General features: G+C 54.9%; 1 protein-coding gene across 3 annotated transcripts; it reads left to right on the top strand.

The window, feature by feature from the left end:
• Window positions 1–5,396: 5,396 nt before the first annotated feature.
• Window positions 5,397–18,112, top strand: Ntpcr (nucleoside-triphosphatase, cancer-related). Of its 3 annotated transcripts, none has more exons than XM_047521473.1 (5): window positions 5,397–5,481; window positions 6,752–6,914; window positions 7,482–7,578; window positions 12,922–13,131; window positions 17,654–18,112. In XM_047521473.1, exons 1-5 carry the CDS (start codon window positions 5,448–5,450, stop codon window positions 17,720–17,722), a joined length of 573 nt encoding a protein of 190 aa, XP_047377429.1. In that variant the 5' UTR covers window positions 5,397–5,447; the 3' UTR covers window positions 17,723–18,112. The 3 variants fall into 3 exon arrangements, with proteins under 3 accessions (XP_047377429.1, XP_047377431.1, XP_047377430.1); XM_047521474.1 differs by lacking the exon at window positions 5,397–5,481 and adding an exon at window positions 5,488–5,876 and having other exon boundaries at window positions 6,752–6,933; XM_047521475.1 differs by lacking the exon at window positions 12,922–13,131.
• The last annotated feature ends 520 nt before the right edge of the window (window positions 18,113–18,632 follow it).

The following is an 18,632-nucleotide window of genomic DNA, read 5'->3' on the forward strand; positions in this document are numbered from 1 at the left end:
CCGGCCCCCGCCTCTCCTCTCCCTCCTCCCGGCCCTCCCGGCCCATGAGCTGAGCGGCTTTCCTCCACCACTGCTTCTGCCATGATGCTCTGCTTCACCTCAGGCCCAGAGCCACGGAGCCAGCTGACCGCGGACTGAAACGCTGAAACCATGAGCCAGAATAGATGTCCTCCTTCCCGCTGCTGCTTTCAGGTACTCTGGTCACAGCGACGAAAGGCTGACTGACACAACAGGCGCGTGTGATGGTAACGATGGCTCTGGAAAGCCCTGGAGAGAAGAAGGAGATGAGGACCAGGCACAGAGTCCCTGTGTGATGTTTGCTCTCACAGCTACTCTGACAGCTGCTTCCCACCCTTATCCCAGTGCTATATGTGTCTGGTTTTCCTGGACAAGGGAGAATCACCCAGTGGACCGAGTCTGCGTCCCCCAGCCACCCCTCCTGCCTCGTGATGTTGCTCCTGATCTGCTTTCAGGACAAGTGTAAAATGCTGCATCAGTGGACAGAAGTGCAGCGCAGAGGCTGGAGAAGAGCCGCTGGGGCCTGGGCCTGAGTCTGTGCTGCACACGCAGGCATCCAGGTGGCCCTGGACTTGGGGGCTGACTCACAGTGTGTCTACTTTGCAGTAGTGTGAAAGTGAGACACACTCAGCAGAAAACATTCTTCCACATTTTGAATTTGGATCTTTTCCCAGAATTGCACTATACAATCTGATACTCTCCATGCCAGCCAGCAGGGGCTAGCCACAGCGCCCAGTCAGCCACGCCATCGTGAGGGCTGGCAAGTGATACTCTACAGTGCACTGTGCTGCTAAGCTGGGACGTTCTGAAGGTGGTGTAGTAAGTGCATTTTTGATTTAGGACCCTTTGTCCTAAGGGTGTATTGGGACATGTGTGCATGAGAAGCATCTGTGTATGCATATGCTTCTATAAGGATGCATGGACGCACGGATGGGTGATGGATGGATGGATGCGTGGATGAATATGGTGAGGGATGCATGCATGGGTGGATGGATGGGTGGATGCACAGGTGGGTGGATGGATGCATGCGTAGATGCCTGCATAGTGACAGGCTGTGAAAGTTCCGTCAACCTTTCTGTGCTTAGGCTTCTCTACATATAGTGAATCTTCTGAGTGATTAAAGGAGTCAGTGTAATTTCTCTTAGGACAGAGGCTGCATATGGGACGCACTAGGTGAATGTCAGCTGTTCCCTTGTTTGACGTGTGAAGTGTTGAGTGGCTGTTGCCTAAAGGGCAGTGCCAGCTTTCCCAGTGGCAAGCTTCCTTCAGCAAGGCAGGCGGCCTCACAGGGTGGGGAAGACACGCTGCTGTCCAGTCCTGCTCTGCCTCTGCTCGAGTAAGACATGTTCATCTTGAAAGAAAAACCATTGTAACTCACGGGCATTTGACATTCTTTTTCAGAATTTGGACCTCAGGTAAAAAAGGCAGTGTTTGTAACTTAATCTTCTCAAGACACAAGCTATTTCAAATGTACGTTTGACCCTTACTATTTACCACAGGATCTGTAATTAATGGGGAGAGGAAAGAAGAAAGGAAGGAAAAGAAAGTAAAAGAAGGAAGGGGAGGAAGGGGAAGGAAGGCAGGGAGGGAGGTGTGTTTGACGGCCGGCTCCCTTCAGATCCAACTCTCAATATTCACTAGACGCAGGGATTTGGGGATCCTACCCATTAGCGACAGGTTCAAGCCAGAACAAGTGCCACACTATATTTCACACGACGGGTCCTCAACGGATGGGATCCAGGTGGAGGAATGACCTTGAACCTGAAGGAAACAGCTGCGAGCGGGGCCTCCCTCGAAGATGACCGTAAAACCCAGCAGCTCTGCTTCCGGCCTCCTTTCCCCTGCACCTCGCTGGTCCTCGGCAGTTCACTCTGAAACTCTTGCCTGCCCCCGTTATTTCATGAGGCTAGAGAGAATTCTGGCCATTTCTGCTGGCTGACCAGGGATTGAGGGCTTCCTAAGACAGGGGACTTGAAGTTGTAAAACTAGGACAGCCCTGGGCCAAGGGAAATATGGAAAACCCCACAAAATCCTGTTTCTCAGTATTTCTGGGCTTTTCCAGCTGCAGAGGTATTCACAGACTGCTTCCCTGAAGAACAGTGCTGCCTTCTAGCAAAGGGGCCGCACCCAGCGCCGCAGGAAAAGGACTGCAGTCACCTGCTCCTTGGGAACATCCACCTGTGTCCCAGTGCCAGGGGACAGGCAGACGAGGACGGTGGGACCCAGGCTAAGAGAATAACTGAACAACACCAGCCCACATGCTTTCTTTGCCAAAAAGCAATTTGCCCGCAGCTGTGCCTGGCCTGCACTGGCAGGTGTCACCGGCGTCTTATGGACCTGAGTCACTGGCCAGTTAACTCACTTTATCACGCTCCCCACAGGCCTTACACGTCCCTGCAAACCTATCCTAACCTGACCCGTTCCTCCTGTGCCGAACCCAGGGCACGCACACCTCGCCACATCTCAGTCCAGGGGCTCTCCTCGGCTCTCCTCGGCGTGGCGGGGCCGCAGGGGAGCGTGCGTCTGCCGTCCCCTCTGATGCCGTCCAGCTCTGCTCCCCCAAAGGCTTTGGGGTTCAGCATAGTTTGTGAGCTCTGGCTGTGGGTGTCCACCCACAGCCACCCCTCTGGTGTGTCAGATGAGCTGGGCAGAGCCCCGGCTTGCCCCTTCAGCCACACCCGGGGCACCCACAGTGTCCAGCACAGGAGCAGATGGATGTGCGCTCTGGTCCCCACCAGTGGCCTGACGCTGTCTCTGACGCGCTCACCACATTAGACCTGTCACATTCCTCAGCAAGCTGAGGCAGGGGAAGGTCGGGCAGTCAGGGCAGCTAATGAATGATGGGGTCAGGAGAGGAAGAGGACTGTCATCAAACGGAGAACAGAGGGTTGCTAACCTCTGCCCTCATGCTCCTGGGCACCCTGGGGTGCTAACAATTAACCTCCCTGTCCCTGCTCTCAGGAAGAAAGAGGAGACAATAATCAAAAAGAGGGTTTCTGGGGTCTACGAAAGAGCAAGACACACCCCTCCCGCAGATGCCAGCTATAGGGCCTCTGCTCTTCGGAGAAGTCTGTCTCTGTCCCTTTCTTAATTAAAACTTGCTTTCTATGCTAGCCTCAGCATTTCTTGGGCATTTAATCTTCTGGGGAACAAGGACCTGTTCCTGATCTCCAGTGGACCAGTATCACTACTCAGTTTACTGTAACAGAACACCAGAGAGTGGATGGTTTAATAGCAAATGTGTGTTTCTCACAATTCTGAGGCAGGAGGCCCAAGAGCAGGGTGCAGACATCCTGAGGTTCTTGGTGAAGGTCCCTTCTGGGTTTGCCAACGTTGATCTTGTGTGCTCAGCTGGCAGGGAGCAGAGTGAGCAGAGGTCTCGTCCATCTGTCTGCAAGAGCACGGATCCCATTCACGAGGGCTCTGTCCTTGTGACCTACCCACCTCCTGCTCCTCTGCATTGCGGGGAGGAGTTCAGTATGAATTTCAGGGACAGAGTCCATAGCACCTTGATTAGATGACAGGGGAAAATTCCATTCAGGGTGGTATTTTGTTGCTAATCATTTGTCCCCTCTCGTTAATCTCTAGAAGACATAACTATTTAACCTGTGCTATCGCTGTAGCTGTAAAACACAACACATAAAGAAAACTGTACAAATCAGTGTTCAATCAATTATCAAGGAGTGGAAACACCGGTACCCCCCCTCATCAAGAGAAGTAGTTGTTAATGGATAAAAAACATCCATTTGAGAAAGTTTTCTTTCTCTTTCCTGACACTGAATCTCTAGATATTGATTCTGTACATCCTTGAGCTACCTACATTCACGCCAGAATCCCTTGCAGAGCTTCCCAAGATGCTCAGTAAGCCCCTTCCAGACTGCCTGTCAGTGATGGGAAATGTGGCCTAATGAACATTTAGAATCAGTGTTTTAGAACAAGAGATACATTCTACATTGGACTACATGTTTCCTTTCCCTTTCTTTCTTTCTTCCTTTAGGAAGATCCTTCTATGGGCTTATTTTGTTACATCCTCTGTTCATTGACTTCCAATTTTCATGCAGGTGCAAGATGTGGAAGGCTCTACGTTACATTACCCCTTGGGATAATAAGTAACATACTGTTATAATAATATACTATTATAAGTGTTGCAAAAATGGTGGTGACAGCTCTATCTTATAAATCTGACTCATTTTACATTTTTTTTAAGTAAGAAACTGAGGTCACGTGACTGTCACATATTGCCGGCTAACGAGTCTGGGAGGTCTGTTGTGTGGGCGCAAACCAATTAAGCTGAGCACTCACTGAAATTGCTTTCTCAGCCAGGATGGAGAATGATTACTCACAAGTCAAACCGCCCGTGAGACTGAAAGACTTTACAGGTAAATCTGGCCCAAGGCCACTGCCACTTCATTTGAGGAGTGGAAACTTGAAGTGGTTAAGTGAGGCCGGGAGCTACTTAATTCTCTGCCTGAACTCTGCCAGGTGGGATATGGGGGAGCCTGACTTCCCAGAGTGGCTGCAGATGTGATGTTCACCTGAACCAGTGTCTCTCACTCAGTGGACATTGGGAACTTTCTGAAAAAAGGTAAAGGATGCTGAGGACCGAAGACCAATTACTCCTGTTAGACTCTGTTCAGGAGAGGCAATTATTTACTGAGCTCCTGTGCTAGGCCCCTGCATACCAGACCAAACCAGAATGGAGTTGCTTGTATAACTGCCTAGTGATCAAACTGAACTTCCAATGAGGCCAGTCTTCCTAAAGCAAAAACAGGCTCCAGCCGGCCTGAATCAGCAATCTAGGAAGTTCCTTGATTTAGTCACATAACGGAGTAGCCGTTTGTTTAGCCTCTTCTGCATGTACAGCCAACCTCCTTTGCCCTGCTCATCGCCCACTCGGATTCTATTTTCAGACACAGTAGAAGCCAGTTAGATCTTCGGATCTGCTGTAACCTTGTCTTCACACTCTGCATCCTGAGCTGGAGGCCAGACCTCAGGGTTTGCGTAAAGCTCCCCGGGCGCTCTGGGCTGCAGCGTTGCTGTGAACACGCACACGCGGGGGCAGCGCAGCAGGGCCTGCTCCTTCAGAGGGCGGCCAAGGCCCCAAAGTGCAACCTGGGGGAACTGCACCTTGAGGGGCGGCCCAGGGCAGACGCGGGGGCTTGGGGCGGCAAAGCATTATAACCGCGACGCACGCAAGCGGGGCACGGAGGACCGAGCACTGGCTCCCACTAGAGCCCGCCGGCTCTGAGCCTGGTGGGGGGGTGGGCAACTCCAGCACATTCGCCCATTCCAGGCGGAGCAGGAGCGCGCGCAGGCGCAGGCGCAGCGCGGGGCGGGGCTTCCGGGCGCGGGGCGGGGCCAGCGGCGCGTGGGCGGGGCCTACCGACCCGGACGCGGCAGCGGTGGAGGCGGCGAGTAAGGCCTCCGGCATGGCGCGCCACGTGTTCCTGACCGGGCCGCCAGGTGAGCGCGGGACCGCGGGCAGGGCGGCCGCTGCGGCCCGGTTCCCCTGAGTCCCCAGCTCGCGCCAGCGCGGCCCCGTCCCGGCCTCGCAGAGCCTCCGCGCCGAGGAGGAGGCCCGCGCTGCCGCTGGGGGCGCGGCCCGGGCCCGGAGCGGGCGGGGCGCCCGTGCGGGAGCCGGTGGCCGGACGTCGGTGCGGCCCAGGGCGGAGGTCGTCACTGGTGCTTCTCACTTAGCCCCAAGTAGCAAAGGTCACGTCCACTCGGAAACCGCTCTTGCGCCAAGGGAAACGAAAAGAGATGGTTCTCCTGAGCCAGATGAGTGACTCAGGCCCGGACACGGATTCAGATTACCCGGGACGACCGGCTCCAGTGTGAGGAGGTTGCACGAACTCAAGGTCACAGTTCAGAAGAAACTCGTAAATCAGTGCACGTACCAGTACACCAGTGGGAGCCGCAGGCGGGGCTGCTGCAGAGCAGGGAATCTTCCACAGGCAGAGGGACATTCTTAGCTTCAGGGCGGTGGAAGCTGGAGCCAGCTCAGCTCATGACGCAGGAGTTTACGCTAGGTCAGATGCAGAGGTTGATAGTCAATGGCTAGGGACTAAAGGTACCCGAGAGAAGCCTGGATCTTACCTGCAGCACTCCATCTCCCCCTCAGCCGGTTCCCCTCAACCAGGCCAAGCACTGCAGGGCCTTCCACCTGGATACGCCTCTTCAGAGCTTCAGTGCGGTTTCATTGAATCGTGCAGACTCTGGAATTTTATTTTACCAGGCAGTGTGTGTGAGAGGGAATTTAGGAGATTTGGGGTTTAAAAGATGCATTTTCAGTAGACAGTGTGGAATGAAGGAATTTCCCCCGCAATAAGCATGGCTCTGCTTTCCAGTGCCCATCCTCTGACCAAGTATGATCCCTGTTGGTTCCCAGTGGGAAAGTGAGGAGGGTGAACCTGAGAGGAAAAGCAGCTCAGTTCTGGATGTAAACGTGGCCTGATATCATTTGGAATGTGCATCGCATGCTGGGGGTGTGGTCTGACAAAGCTGAGGATGTTTCTGAACTTGAGAGTGGACTTCAGGATGCCATTCATGTTTTCTTTGTTTGTTCCTACTAGAATTGAAACTTTTTCACACCTGGAGCAATCAAGACCAGAGTGAAATTAATATTCACAAGTCTGCGTGCGGCTGCTCCTCCGCCTTGGCAGCTCTCCTGCGGGTGGCACGTGCTGTGTGCTCTACGGAGAGTGCTTCCTGATGGGTCTTTCTCTTTCTCAAGGGGTTGGAAAAACGACCTTGATCCAGAAAGCCAGTGAGGTTTTAAAGTCCTCTGGGGTGCCTGTGGATGGATTTTATACAGAAGAAGTCAGGCAGGGAGGAAGGAGGACAGGATTCGATGTCGTCACTTTGTCCGGAGCTCGGGGGCCTCTGTCCAGAGTCGGGTACTGATGCTTCATTACTGTAGGTTTTATCCCTAAGCGATCCTTCTCTCCAAGTTCAGAGCTTTTATATTCTGATTCCACCAGCATTAAATTTTCCAAAAGTGCCCTGTGGGGTCCTTGGATGCCACTCTGCCTCCCTCTCCCAAGGGTTCAGAGTCTGTGTCTCCCTGGGTTTGGGGCTGAGCCCAATGACCTCCTCTATCTTGCAGTATCTAGGGCTTGAGAGATGTCCCAGAGAAACAGACCACCACATGAACAGCAAGCATGAAGTCATGTTTCACTTGGAATGTGGGCCCCAGAGTCCTGTGCTTTTCTCCCTTGGTAATTCCTGGCCTTGTGTCTGACCCCACTTTCCAGACAGCTCGGGCACCGGGCCTGCGATTGCACTGCAAGGCCTGGTGGTGTGCAGACAGGCAGTGAGCGCCGTTCCCAGGGGAGAGCAGTGGGGCCAGTGCTCACAGAGCGTCTCCACTGGGTGGTTGCTGAGGATGGGGGAACGTGCAGGGGGCTGCTGAGCACCAGGAATCAGGGCAGGAGCCCTCCTCAAAACAGCGTCTTTTCTCACAGGTCAGAGCCAATGCCGGGGAAGCGTGAGTGCCGGGTTGGGCAGTACGTGGTTGACGTGGCTTCTTTCGAGCAGCTGGCCCTTCCCATCTTGAGGAACGTGAGTATATGGTTCCTGTCTCCTGAGCCTGCCTGTGCTTTGCATCATGGGAGTTGAGATGGGAACAGAATGGCATTAGCTCTTCCAGGGAGGTCAGATTTGCATTTTGCGGTTTAAACTCTTCAAGCTGTTGAGCCGAGGAGATGCAGCGTGATACCCTGGGCTGCACACGAAGGCCTTGCCTCTTGGTCGGCACATGTCGACGCTCCACATTAGGGAGAGCAGGAAGGCTCCCGAGTCCAGCTGCCTGCACCCCAAAGACAGCACTGCCCTGCCTTCCCTGAGTCTGGAGCCCCTATCTGTGGCTGTGTTCGTTGCTGGCACCGAGAGTTTCTGCATCTGTGTCCTGAGAAATGTGCTCTCACTTTACTTCCTGGGATCTTTGTCTGGCTTTGGTCTTAGGGTGATACGGTCTCCCTTCTCTAAGTTTGGAAGAGTTTGGGAATGGTTGGTATTTTTTTTTTTTTTTTTTTTAAATGTATGGGGAAGCCATACAGGCCTAAAAACTTTTTATTAGAAACTTTTTAATTACTAGTTTAATCTCTCTGTTATATGTCTGCTGGTTTTTGATTTCTTACTGGATCAGTTGTGGTATTTGTGACTTTTGGCATTTTGTCCATTTCATCTAAGTTATATATTCATTTTATTTTGTAAGCTTGATTGTGTTGACTGAAGTTTCTTTCATTTCTTCTTTATTTAACTCTTTTCCCATTTTTTTCTTTATCAGTCTACTTAAAGCTTTTTCAATTTAGAGGACCTTTCCAAAGTACTAGCTTTTGACTTTATTGATTATCTATTAACTACTCTTTGCATCTGTTTATCACATATCATCACGTCCTGGATCAAGTTCAGGATCATGAATAAAACATACATAAGCTCATCTCTGGAGACTCAGCCTAATGGGAACACAGATGGGAGATGAGGACAGGGACCCTCCAGCAGTGCCGGAGAGCCGTGTGGGGATGGCCGGGCCCAGGAGGCCAGGAAGGGCCTCTGAGGAACTGACATCCACACTGAAAGGAGAAGAAGAGAAGAGAGTGTCGGGGCGACTGGGGAGGGGTGGTCCAGGGAGAATCTTCTAGGTGGCAGGAGTGAGGAGGAGAGGAAGGTGCAGGGGGCACGGGTGCAGGGCTCTGGGGCCCTGTTGAGGATTTAGAGTGACTTAGGGAAATGGAGTGGTGTGAACTCTCTCAAGGGCTTTCCCCCGCACCAGGACTGAGGTCCAACATGCCTCCAGTGGACTGGAAGCCCTGTGCCAGCTGACCCTGCCGCCTCTGAGGTCATCCGGCTGTGCTCCAGCCCACAGGTGCCAGGGCCATCCCGTCCCAGGCTCTCAGCACCTTCCATCTTGGTAGCTGGCACACCGTCTTCTGGGGTCGTGCCTCTGCCTCTGAGCACCAGGGCACAGTTGAACAGCGCAGGGGATCGGTGGTTGCCAAGACTGCTGGGGTTCAGAGCCAGCTGCTGAGGACCCTCGAGTTGGCGGGGTCTTCTCCCCTGTGGGTGGGGCTGCAGCTCCCCAGCCCCTGAGTTAGTTCTCTGCCTCTGCTGCACCCACCGCCCCCTCCTCACACTCCTTCCCCTGGAAACCTCCCCCTGCTGAGTTTCCTGGGAGCAGTCACAGAATGTGGTGTTTTTCCACCAGATACCTCCATCTAAATGTCCAAACAGCAAGCGAGATGCTTTAATGAAATTCCAAGGGAAGAGTCTGACTTTGAGCATTGGATCAATACACGGAATTGATTTTTACTTCCTGTCAGCAGACAGAGTTCTGGGAGAAGAGGGCGCATGCCTGGTGTCTAGCTGCAGGGTTACATAAGCGCTCTGTACTGACCACATCAGGAGCTTGCATCTGTCTTCTTAATTAAGGAACAAAGACAGCTCTGCCTCTGATCAGCAGCTCAGACCTTCAGGTGCCAGGCGGGCTCGGCCCCCACAGGGCATTCCTACCCAGTTAGGGCTTCGATTTCTTTTCTAGAGCAAAAATGTCTCTCTCATCCCCCAAACATTATTGTGATAAAGAAAGGAGAAGGAATTAAGAGTTTAGCTTTTATAAAAACAAAAAGATTAGGTGACAAAATAGGGGTGTGTGAAGAGACAGGTTTTGCTGTTGGCAGGTGGTGACAGGGTGGGCTGGAAGCTTTAGAAACCCCAGGGGAACAGTTGAGACCTTCCATCCAGGACAAGTGTTGAACTTGCAGGACCTGGGAAAGCAGATCTGACAAAGTTAAGAAATGCCTGTCATGTGTAAGAGCCTCACTGGGCGAAGGGTTGTTTGAGTCCTTTTAAAAATACTATGAAAAATGTACGGAAAATAATTCTCAGGTTGGACCAGTGAGCATGCCCATTGGCCCCCAGGGAAGCAGGACTGGCTGGGAGCTGGCAGCAGCTTGGGCGGAGGAGCCCAGGAGGCTCGGCTCCGCAGGCCCACCTCAGCATGGGTATCTGCCACACTCTGCAGACCAGAGCGGAGATGGAGCAGAGCAGGGGCACGGGAGGGGAAGGAGGGAGGCCAGTGCCCATGGGAAAGGACTTGGGCTTCTAGGAAGCCCCCTGCAGGCCCAACTGGGTCGATTGCTCATCTAGGGCTGACCTCGCCTTACTTTAGAGCTATCACATTGTTTCCTAAATATTGAAATTCTCTCTGTGCATGGTAAAAAAAAGTTGTAAAAAAAAGAAAGACACTGTGAGTCACTCAGGTCTTACCAGGGCGTAGCCACTGCTGGCAGGCTTTGCCCGCCTGGCTGCCTAGCCTGTTTGTTCAGCCGTCCAGAACTGGAGAAACAGCCCCTGCCAGTTTATGGGCCCAGTTTGTTTTTCCTGCAGGCTGAGTGATTGCACGTGGTCTCATATCTTAATAATCTTCAGAACTGAAGTTCATGATCGACTCTCGGAGTGGGCCTTTCATCTTTGGTCTACTATGGTTCTCTCCGTGTCCCACTTCCCAGTGGGAAGTGACCTTGTCTTCAAGCAGGAGCTCTGCCTCCAGTGGGGCTGGCCTCCCACAGGGCCTAAAGGGCAGCATGGTGTGAGGAGCCTGGTCCCAGGGCCACTCTGGTCCTCTGTAGAGTGAGGACAGACTGTCTGGCACATGCAGGCACCTGATTCACAGTTCCAAGACACTTCCTGGCCTTGATTTGCATTTTTAAGGTTCTAATGAGGTTTAAGGGTTTCCTTTGTTCAGTTTCTTTAGTCTAAATTATTGTTGGATTCTTCTTCCCATTCCCCCTTTGTAAGGCAGATGACCTTTTTATATTTATTGATTCTGTTTTTCTGCTTGTCACTTAGTTCAGCCTATTCAAATTTAACATAACATTTTACTTTACTTTTCTTCTTCCCTGTGCTTTTAAAAAAGCACTTATGCTTTCAGTCCACCTGGATTTATTTGAAATGTAACACGGGAGACAGTTGGTTTCCTTCCAGATACTTAGCTAGTTTGCTAAAACCGTTTATCAGACAACTCACTTCCAACCAGTGTATTTTGCTTCCTAAGTCATGTTTAAACGTGTGCGCGATGCCCGAGGGCCGTCCCTCATCGATGCGGCCCTTGTTTCCGCATCAGTACCGCCCTGTTTAATTACCATTGCAACCTTGCCCCCCAGGCGTGGGTCCCGCCTTGTCCCGTGCTGGTGGTAGAAGCATGGTGGTGGCCGTTACTGAGTGCAGACTGTCCGGCTGGAGGCTCCGTCCTCAGAACACCGCCTCCACCTTCCTGTTTTACTGAGGCCTTCCTGGTGGCACAGCGTCTGCCAGGCAGAGCTGTCCTGAGCTGTGGAATTGAGGCCGCGTTGGAGGTCACGTGGGGTGATGGGACTGCAGAGTGAGGGTGCTGCTGATATAGAGGACGTGGTCATTTTCCAGACAGCCTCCTTCCCATGGCCGCAGTGCAGTTCCTCTGGTTCCTCTCTCCCTCCTTTAGCATCTTCCTGGGGAGGCAGTTTGCAGGGCTCTGAGCAGCTCGGTCTCCTCTGCAGGTCCTACGCAAGCAGAATTAACTCCTCCTTGAAATGCGCATCCCACCAAGGTGTGGCGCCCTGGGGAGCCGAACGGCCAAGATTGCAGCTGAAGTCTCTTGTCCCCGGCCTCCCAGCCTCTTGCTAGTTAGAAACAGGCAGTCTGTTCTCCCCCCTCCGGGCCGTTTCTAATAAAGAGAAGGACAACCAGCGACAGAGATAAGAGCTTTTCTCCAAAGTTCAAATAGTGGTGAAATTTTTACTAGCATATGAAACTTTGTGAAAACAGTTTGAATGCTGCAGGCGGCCAGGACAGCGGTCCCTGCACCTGCGGTCAGGTCTGCGCCCAGCGGGCTGCTGGCCGAGCGCGCTCCATACGGTGGTGCTCGTGCCTGTGCCTTGGCTGCCGGGCACACGTGTGCTGCCCCTGGAGAGCAGTTTCTTCGTGGCAAGAGGGGTTTCTTGGACACAGTTCCTGCTTCCTGGGAAGGTGTTCAGGTGTGTGGCACACGGGTGTGGCTTGGCGCCTCGGCGTGGGGTGCCTCGTGTTGGGCTCCAGGACCCCTCGCGTGCTCTCAGTGGGGACGGGCACCTGGAGGAAGTGTGCACACCTGCCTCGCAGCAGCCGGGCAGCCTGAAGTCGCTCTGCTCTGCGGGGCTTCCTTGGAGGGGTGCTCTGGTCGTCCTGGAGCATGGGGGCCACAGCAGGGTGCCTGGCAGGGCCCCCACAGCTGGGTCTGTATTTGCCAGGGAGACCGGCCAGAGTGGCTGTTGATCTGTCCCGGGTCTCACAGCCCAGGCCTCCAGGCTGGTCCTCAGGGCCTGTGTCACAGGAGGGGTTCTTGACCCTGTCCCTCTGCCTGTCAGCTGGCAGGACCTTCTCAGTCTCAGGACAGCTCTGCCGGCCGAGAACCTGTGTGTTATGGGTTCAGCGATGGTGTGTATGGGACCCTGAGGGGCGTGTAGGACATCCAGGAGGAGCCTTGGCCTGGCTGCAGGCCCTGACAGGGACACTGGGGTGCCGTGGAGTGCCCTCTGCTGCAGGCAGGCCTGGGTGGGAGCGCCCAGTGCTAGTCTAGACCTCTGGGAGCAAGACTAGGAGCTGGAGTTGAGGCCAGGTTGCCGGTGCTCAGCCTTGCTGTCTCGTTTCTTTACACCTGAGGTTTTGGGGTGCCCTTTATTTCTGGGTACATGTAAGCATAAGGTGTGGTCACGGTTGGAACCATTGTGAGGAATGGAACATGGCAGGAAGCCAGGGTGTGGGGACGAGTGCCTGTGCCGCAGGCTCCTAGGTCGCCCTGCTCGCGAGCCTGCACGTGAGGACAGCCCGTGGCACGCAGGGCCCTGCGCGTAGTGTGGCCCAGTGTCCAGTGAGTGTCTCCATCCCCAGGTGGGTTCCTGCGGCGGCCTCGGACCCAGGGTGTGTGTCATCGATGAGATCGGGAAGATGGAGCTCTTCAGCCAGCCCTTCATCCAGGCTGTGCGCCAGACTCTGTCCTCGCCCGCGACCGTCGTCCTGGGCACCATCCCAGCCCCGAAGGGAAAGCCGCTGGCGCTGGTGGAGGAGATCCGGGGCAGGCCTGACGTGAAGGTGTTCAGCGTGAGTGCACCCTGTCTGCAGGCGCCCGGCCTCGCTGCTCCTCCACCCCCACGTGCCCCTGTGCTGCAGCCCCTGGGTGTCCCAGCCTGCTGCCCTCCTCAGTCCCTCCTGTGCCCCTGCGTCTTCTCTGCTGCCCTCCTCTGTGCCCGCGAGTGCGCTTGGCGAGCTCCACTCACGCCGCCCCCACCCCAGGTAAAAAGCAGAGGCAGGTGGCGAGTGGAGGGCGCGGGGCCTCAGCGGTTGGAGCAGAGCGAGCACCTGCCTCACTGGTTGCCAGGTCCCCTGGCCTGCCAGTGCATCCTGTGTGGGGCAGTGAAGGCATCAGCTCTGAGGGAGCTCGGAGAGGGGGCCGCACGCCCCACTCTTCTCCAGCCCCCCTGGCGTTGTGGGTGTGACCCTTGTGGTCCTGGCTTAAAAACGAGGACCCTCGTGTCCTTACCAGCAGAGTGAGCGGGTGGCTGACTGTGTCGTGGGTCCTCTGATCCCAGAGGCAGTGGATGTCTGCATCTGTCTGAGAGCCGCCTCTGCCGCAGCGTCCTGGAGCGGGCACCTGCGAGGAGACCTGACCGGGAGGCAGGCAGGGCCAGGGAGGGGCGTCCACAGCTCCTGAAGGAACAGGCGAGAGAAGGCAGCCGGCTCCAGGCCCCAGGTGGAGCTGCCAGCCCTGCCTGGCTGAGTGAGCTCCAGGGCGGGGGGGGTGCCACCCAGCCAGTGCCATCCGCTCGTGGTCACGTTGTGCCAGGCGAGCAGCTGGTGGATGACAGACTCGGCCGCAGGTCACTTGTCCTGAGGGCCCGGCGTGCTGCAGCTGGAATGAAGAGGCGGACGGCAGATATGGGCTTCCAGCCATGGTGCTGGAGTCGGGGCGGGACTGGGCCCAGCATCCTGTGTCACCTCAGTGACCATCACAGGCCCTGGAAGCAAACGAAGAACTGAAAGTCTCAGAGTGGAAGTTTCAGCAAAAATAGAGACAATAGAAGAATCACAGGAAAATTTTACAACCGTGAAGTACAGTCACCAAATTAAAATCTGTGGGCCCACCTTCTGAGGATGACAGAAGAAAGAACTAGCAGACTTGAAGATAGAGCAGCAGGCAGAATAAAAACGTCAAGAACAGCCCTGGGGACGGGTGGAAGCAGCGGCCCAGATCTCCCGTGTTTGTAAAGACACAAACCTACAGATTCCAAAGCCCGCTGTGAACCGCAGCTGGGTGAATCGAAGAAATCCGTGCCGAGAACCTCAGACCCAGACCTGAGGGCACTGACTCGAGTCCTGAGAGCAGCGAGGGAGAAGCAGCGCCTGACTCGATGCACCGACGTGCGGGCGGAGGTGCCCGTTGGCTCGGGCCCCAGGGTTGGGGCAGCAGCCCGGCACCCAGGGAACTCCGTCCAGGTGGAGACCCCTCAGGGGCACGGGGAGAGCGCCGTGCGGAGGTCGAGCTGCACGCTGGGGCGGCGTCTCAAGCTCCTGAGGTCGTGTTTGACAAGTGAGGCGGGTGCCCCTGCTACGTGGAGGGGACCCGCCAAGCAAGCGTTCATGGGATGCGTCCAGCCGGGCTGGGCAGAAGGGAAGGTCAGGCAGGGTGGACAGGCCTCTGGAGGTGGGAGAAGGCCCCTCCACGTACTGCTTGAGCACAGGCCTGAGGCGGGAGGAGGAGCAGGCTAGTGCAGCCGGGAGAGAGCTGTCTCCCGTGGCTTGCCGTGGAGCCCGCGGGGGACTTTGCCATCGCGGCAAGGTGCTGCTGGCGAGGTTCTGAGCCTCGTCACCTCCTCTGCCGTGGGAGCTCGTGGTGTGGCGAGCCTGGCACCCAACCTGGTGCCTCGCGTCCCTGGCCGCGGCGGGGGTGCTGCCTGCCCCCAATGCTCCCGCCTCTGAGCTGCCGCTGTCAGCCATCGTCCCACCTTGGTCCGCCCGGGTGCTTCCCTGACCTGCTGGGCACTGCGGCAGCTCCTGGTCCTGCTGGTTCTGACTGGAGACCTTCCAGACCGCAGGAGGGTCTTGGAAGCTGGGAACTGCCATGGCTTGGGTACTGACCGTGGCCTTCCCGAGGTTATGTTGCTCTTTCAGAACGTTGGCCACATTTTTTTTCATGGCTTCTAAAGCCTATGGCTCTCTAAATATAACACCGAGAACTGCTTTTGTCTTGAACTTATTTCAGTATTTGGCTCATGGAAGCTAATTGTGAAAACAATAAGTAGCAGCTATGTTGATGCCTTGGAGGCAAAAGGAGAAAGCCTTTGTGGGCCGAGACCACTGGAAAGGGGTGTGTGTGCTTTTCCTAGTTTTCTCATTAACCAGCCTGAGCAGACCGGCAGGCTGGGAGCGTGTGTGGGTGCTCGGTGCGCAGACTTGCCCCTCCGCAGCGCGAGAGGCGGGGCAGGATCCACCCATGCCTGCAGCCAGGGCACTGGCTTGTCAGTGGGGTGCCGACTCTTCTGAGCGTTGGCCCATCCGCCACTCCTCTGCTTCATTCCTGCGGACAGGACGGGTCATGTGATCTGGCCACAAAAGCTCAGATGTTTAGATGTTATTTGATTTTTCTGTTTCATAAAAATGTTAATATAACCAAAACCTACTTTAATAACCAGAATTCAGAGCCCTTTAAACTTGCTTCTTCCACAAAGCCATTTTTATTCTTTCAGTTCTCACTTTTGGGTTGTAGGATCGTAAGTGTACTAGATGCCAGGTCCCAGCTTCTAGACCTCCTGCTCGTCTTGCTATGTGTGTTTTAGGCAAACAGGACATAAACTGTTTTCTTCTTAGTGGGAATTCAATACCGTCCCCAGTTCCCCGCACCTCTGTTCTTCGGATGCAAAGGCAGGGCAGGGCTCATCCACCAACTGCTGGATACTACAAGATCAGAAGTCAATGGCGGTGGGTTCTTTTTGCAGAAATTGAGAAGTAAATCCTGAAATTCACATGAAAATACAAGGGGCCCAGCCAGAATAATCTGCAAAACAAACAGTGTTGGAGTACTCACACTTTCTGATTTTAAAATTTACTCCATGGTACGTTAGTACTGGCCTCAGGGTAGACATGTAAACTGTTGGAAGAGAGTGGGAAGTTCAAAAATAGACTCTTGTGTCTGTGACTACTTGATTTTCCATGAGGGAGCTTGGGCAGCGTAATGGGGAAAGAGCAGTGTTTTCCACAAATGCAGCTGGAAAACGATACCCACATGTAAAAGAACGAAGTTGGACCTTACTTCACACTGTGCACAAAATTAACTCAGAGTGGTCTATAGATTTAAATACAAGAGGCAGATCTATAGAGCTCTTAGCAGAAAACATAGGAGTAAGTCTCTGTGAACTGCAGTTGGGCAAAGCCTGCTATGAAAGAACACCCAGAACTCAGACAGCAAAGGAAAGAGTAGATAAGTCGGGCCACACCAAAACCCTGAACCTTTGTGCTTCGAAGGACCCAGCAAGAGTAGAAGGAGCACAGAGGGGAGAAGAGCTGGCAAATGATGTGCCAGATGAGCCCAGATCCTAGAACACAGAGACGACCTAATGAGCTCAACAATAAAGTGAAAATAAACCCATAAAAATAGACAGAGACTCTGAATGGGTATTTCTCTACAGAAGCTATACAGGTGACAGGTAGCCCAAGAAAGGCCGTGCAGTGTCGGGTGGCAGGGAAGGCACACCCCCTGGGCTGCCTGCAGTACGACTGAAAGAAAGAAATGGAAGATGGTGGGTGTTGGCGCACTCACGCCTGCTGGTGGGACCTCGTGGTGCCGAAACTGGAAAACCGTCGCGGTTCCTCAAAAATTAAATTTGAGTCACTCTGAAAACCCAGAAGAATGGAAAACACATTCACAAAAACCTTCAATGAACGATGACAGCAGCATTATGGCCAGAACGTGGGAATCACCCCGATTCTGCGAAGGGATAAAAACAACGTGCTACCTTCATACAGCGGGTGTTATTGGCAACACGGAGGACTGAAGTACCAGTGGCTTCCCTGCACCGTGTGTGACCGAGTGTCACTCATGCCAGGTGAAGAAGCCCGGCACAGGTGGCATGCCTGTGACTCCACCTGCAGAGAATGTCAGGCAGCGCTCCTGAGGGAGCAGATGGAGGTGGTCGCCAGAGGCCGGGGAGGGCGGAAGGGGTAACTGGAAGGGGCTTCTGTTTGTGGTGAGAATGTTCTGGTCTTAGGTAGCGGTGAGGATTGCAAACCCGGAATGTGTGCGGTGCTGGGGATTGAGCCCAGGGCCCGGGTGCTGCCAGGGGCCTCGGCTCACCTGGAGGAGGAGGGGCTGAGCCAGAGAAGCGAGGGTGACAAGGTGCAGAGCGCCACTTGGCCTCCTGACCCCAGCGTGCTCTCCAGCGGCAGTGCCCTTACAACACAAGGACGTCCGACAAGCACGCGTGGGAAGCAATCCCGGCGTCCCCGCCCTGTGCTCAGTTCTTCCCTCACCACCAGCCAGGCAGAACAAAGGGGCAGAGGCACCAGGGAGAGGGCGGGCTCAGGGTGAAGGAGAGGAGGGAGGTCTGAGGCTGCCCCGCTCCTCCCACAGGTCACCAAGGAGAACAGAACCCGCCTTCTACCGGACGTCGTGGCCTGCGTGCAGAGCTGCGGGAAGTGAGGCCGGCCAGCAGAGCGCAGCCTCCAGCCCTGCCTCCGCGCGCCTGGACCCTGTGCCGGGAGGCCGCCAGCTGCTTCCCTCCTGGCCTGCTCGTGCTCAGGGCTTTCTTCTCATTTCCTCTCTGGTCCTGTGGCCGGGGTAAAGCGGGACCCGAGCAGAGGCGCTCAGTCCCTGGAATTTGTCCCCCTTGAAGTTGTCCTTGTGTTGCTGGTGGACAGCGAGTTCACTGCCAGTTGATTTTGCGTTTCATGGAAATTAAACCCCCCTCCGGGCTTCTGTCTCCAGCACTGAATTGTTACTCCCCAGAAAGCCGTTGGGGTTCCCTCCCCACCTCTTGTGTATGTCTTTGTTAGTTGCTTAATAAAATTAAAGTAAACGTGGTGTTTCAAACGCACGAGTCCTGGTGTGGGTGGCCTTTGGAGTGTCCCGCCTCCTGCCACTCAGGCTGAAGGGCGGCCAGGCTTTTTCTTTCCAGGAAAAGGCAATGGCTGTCCTCAAAGCAGGTGGTGAGGCTGCAGAGGGAACTGTCCTCAGCACTGGGCTGTGCCGTCGAGAGGAAGGCTGCAGAAGTCTGGGTCAGCCCCCAGCAGGGTGCCGCAGAGAGGGAGGTAGGAGAGCCTGGGCACCCTGGGTTCAAAGATGATGGCCCTGGAGTGACAGCTCCCTGTTTGTAGGTCACTTTGGGTGACGACCTGTGAGTTTTCAGGCTTTTTAGCAACTGGCGTGGGCTACAGGATCACTGGCATAAAGGCGGCGTGTCCCTGCTGTGACTGAAGGTCCATGCCCGTGCGGACAGGTGTCTGGGCGGGCGCGGGGCAGTGCTGAAGCCCAGGCCCGAGCACCACCAGGGCCTGCAGCCCGGGCAGGCCCCACGTCGGCCACGCTCTCCCCGCAGCTTTCAAGCTTCACC

Source organism: Sciurus carolinensis, chromosome 12, assembly GCF_902686445.1.
Source record: "Sciurus carolinensis chromosome 12, mSciCar1.2, whole genome shotgun sequence".
Lineage (NCBI taxonomy): Eukaryota > Metazoa > Chordata > Mammalia > Rodentia > Sciuridae > Sciurus > Sciurus carolinensis.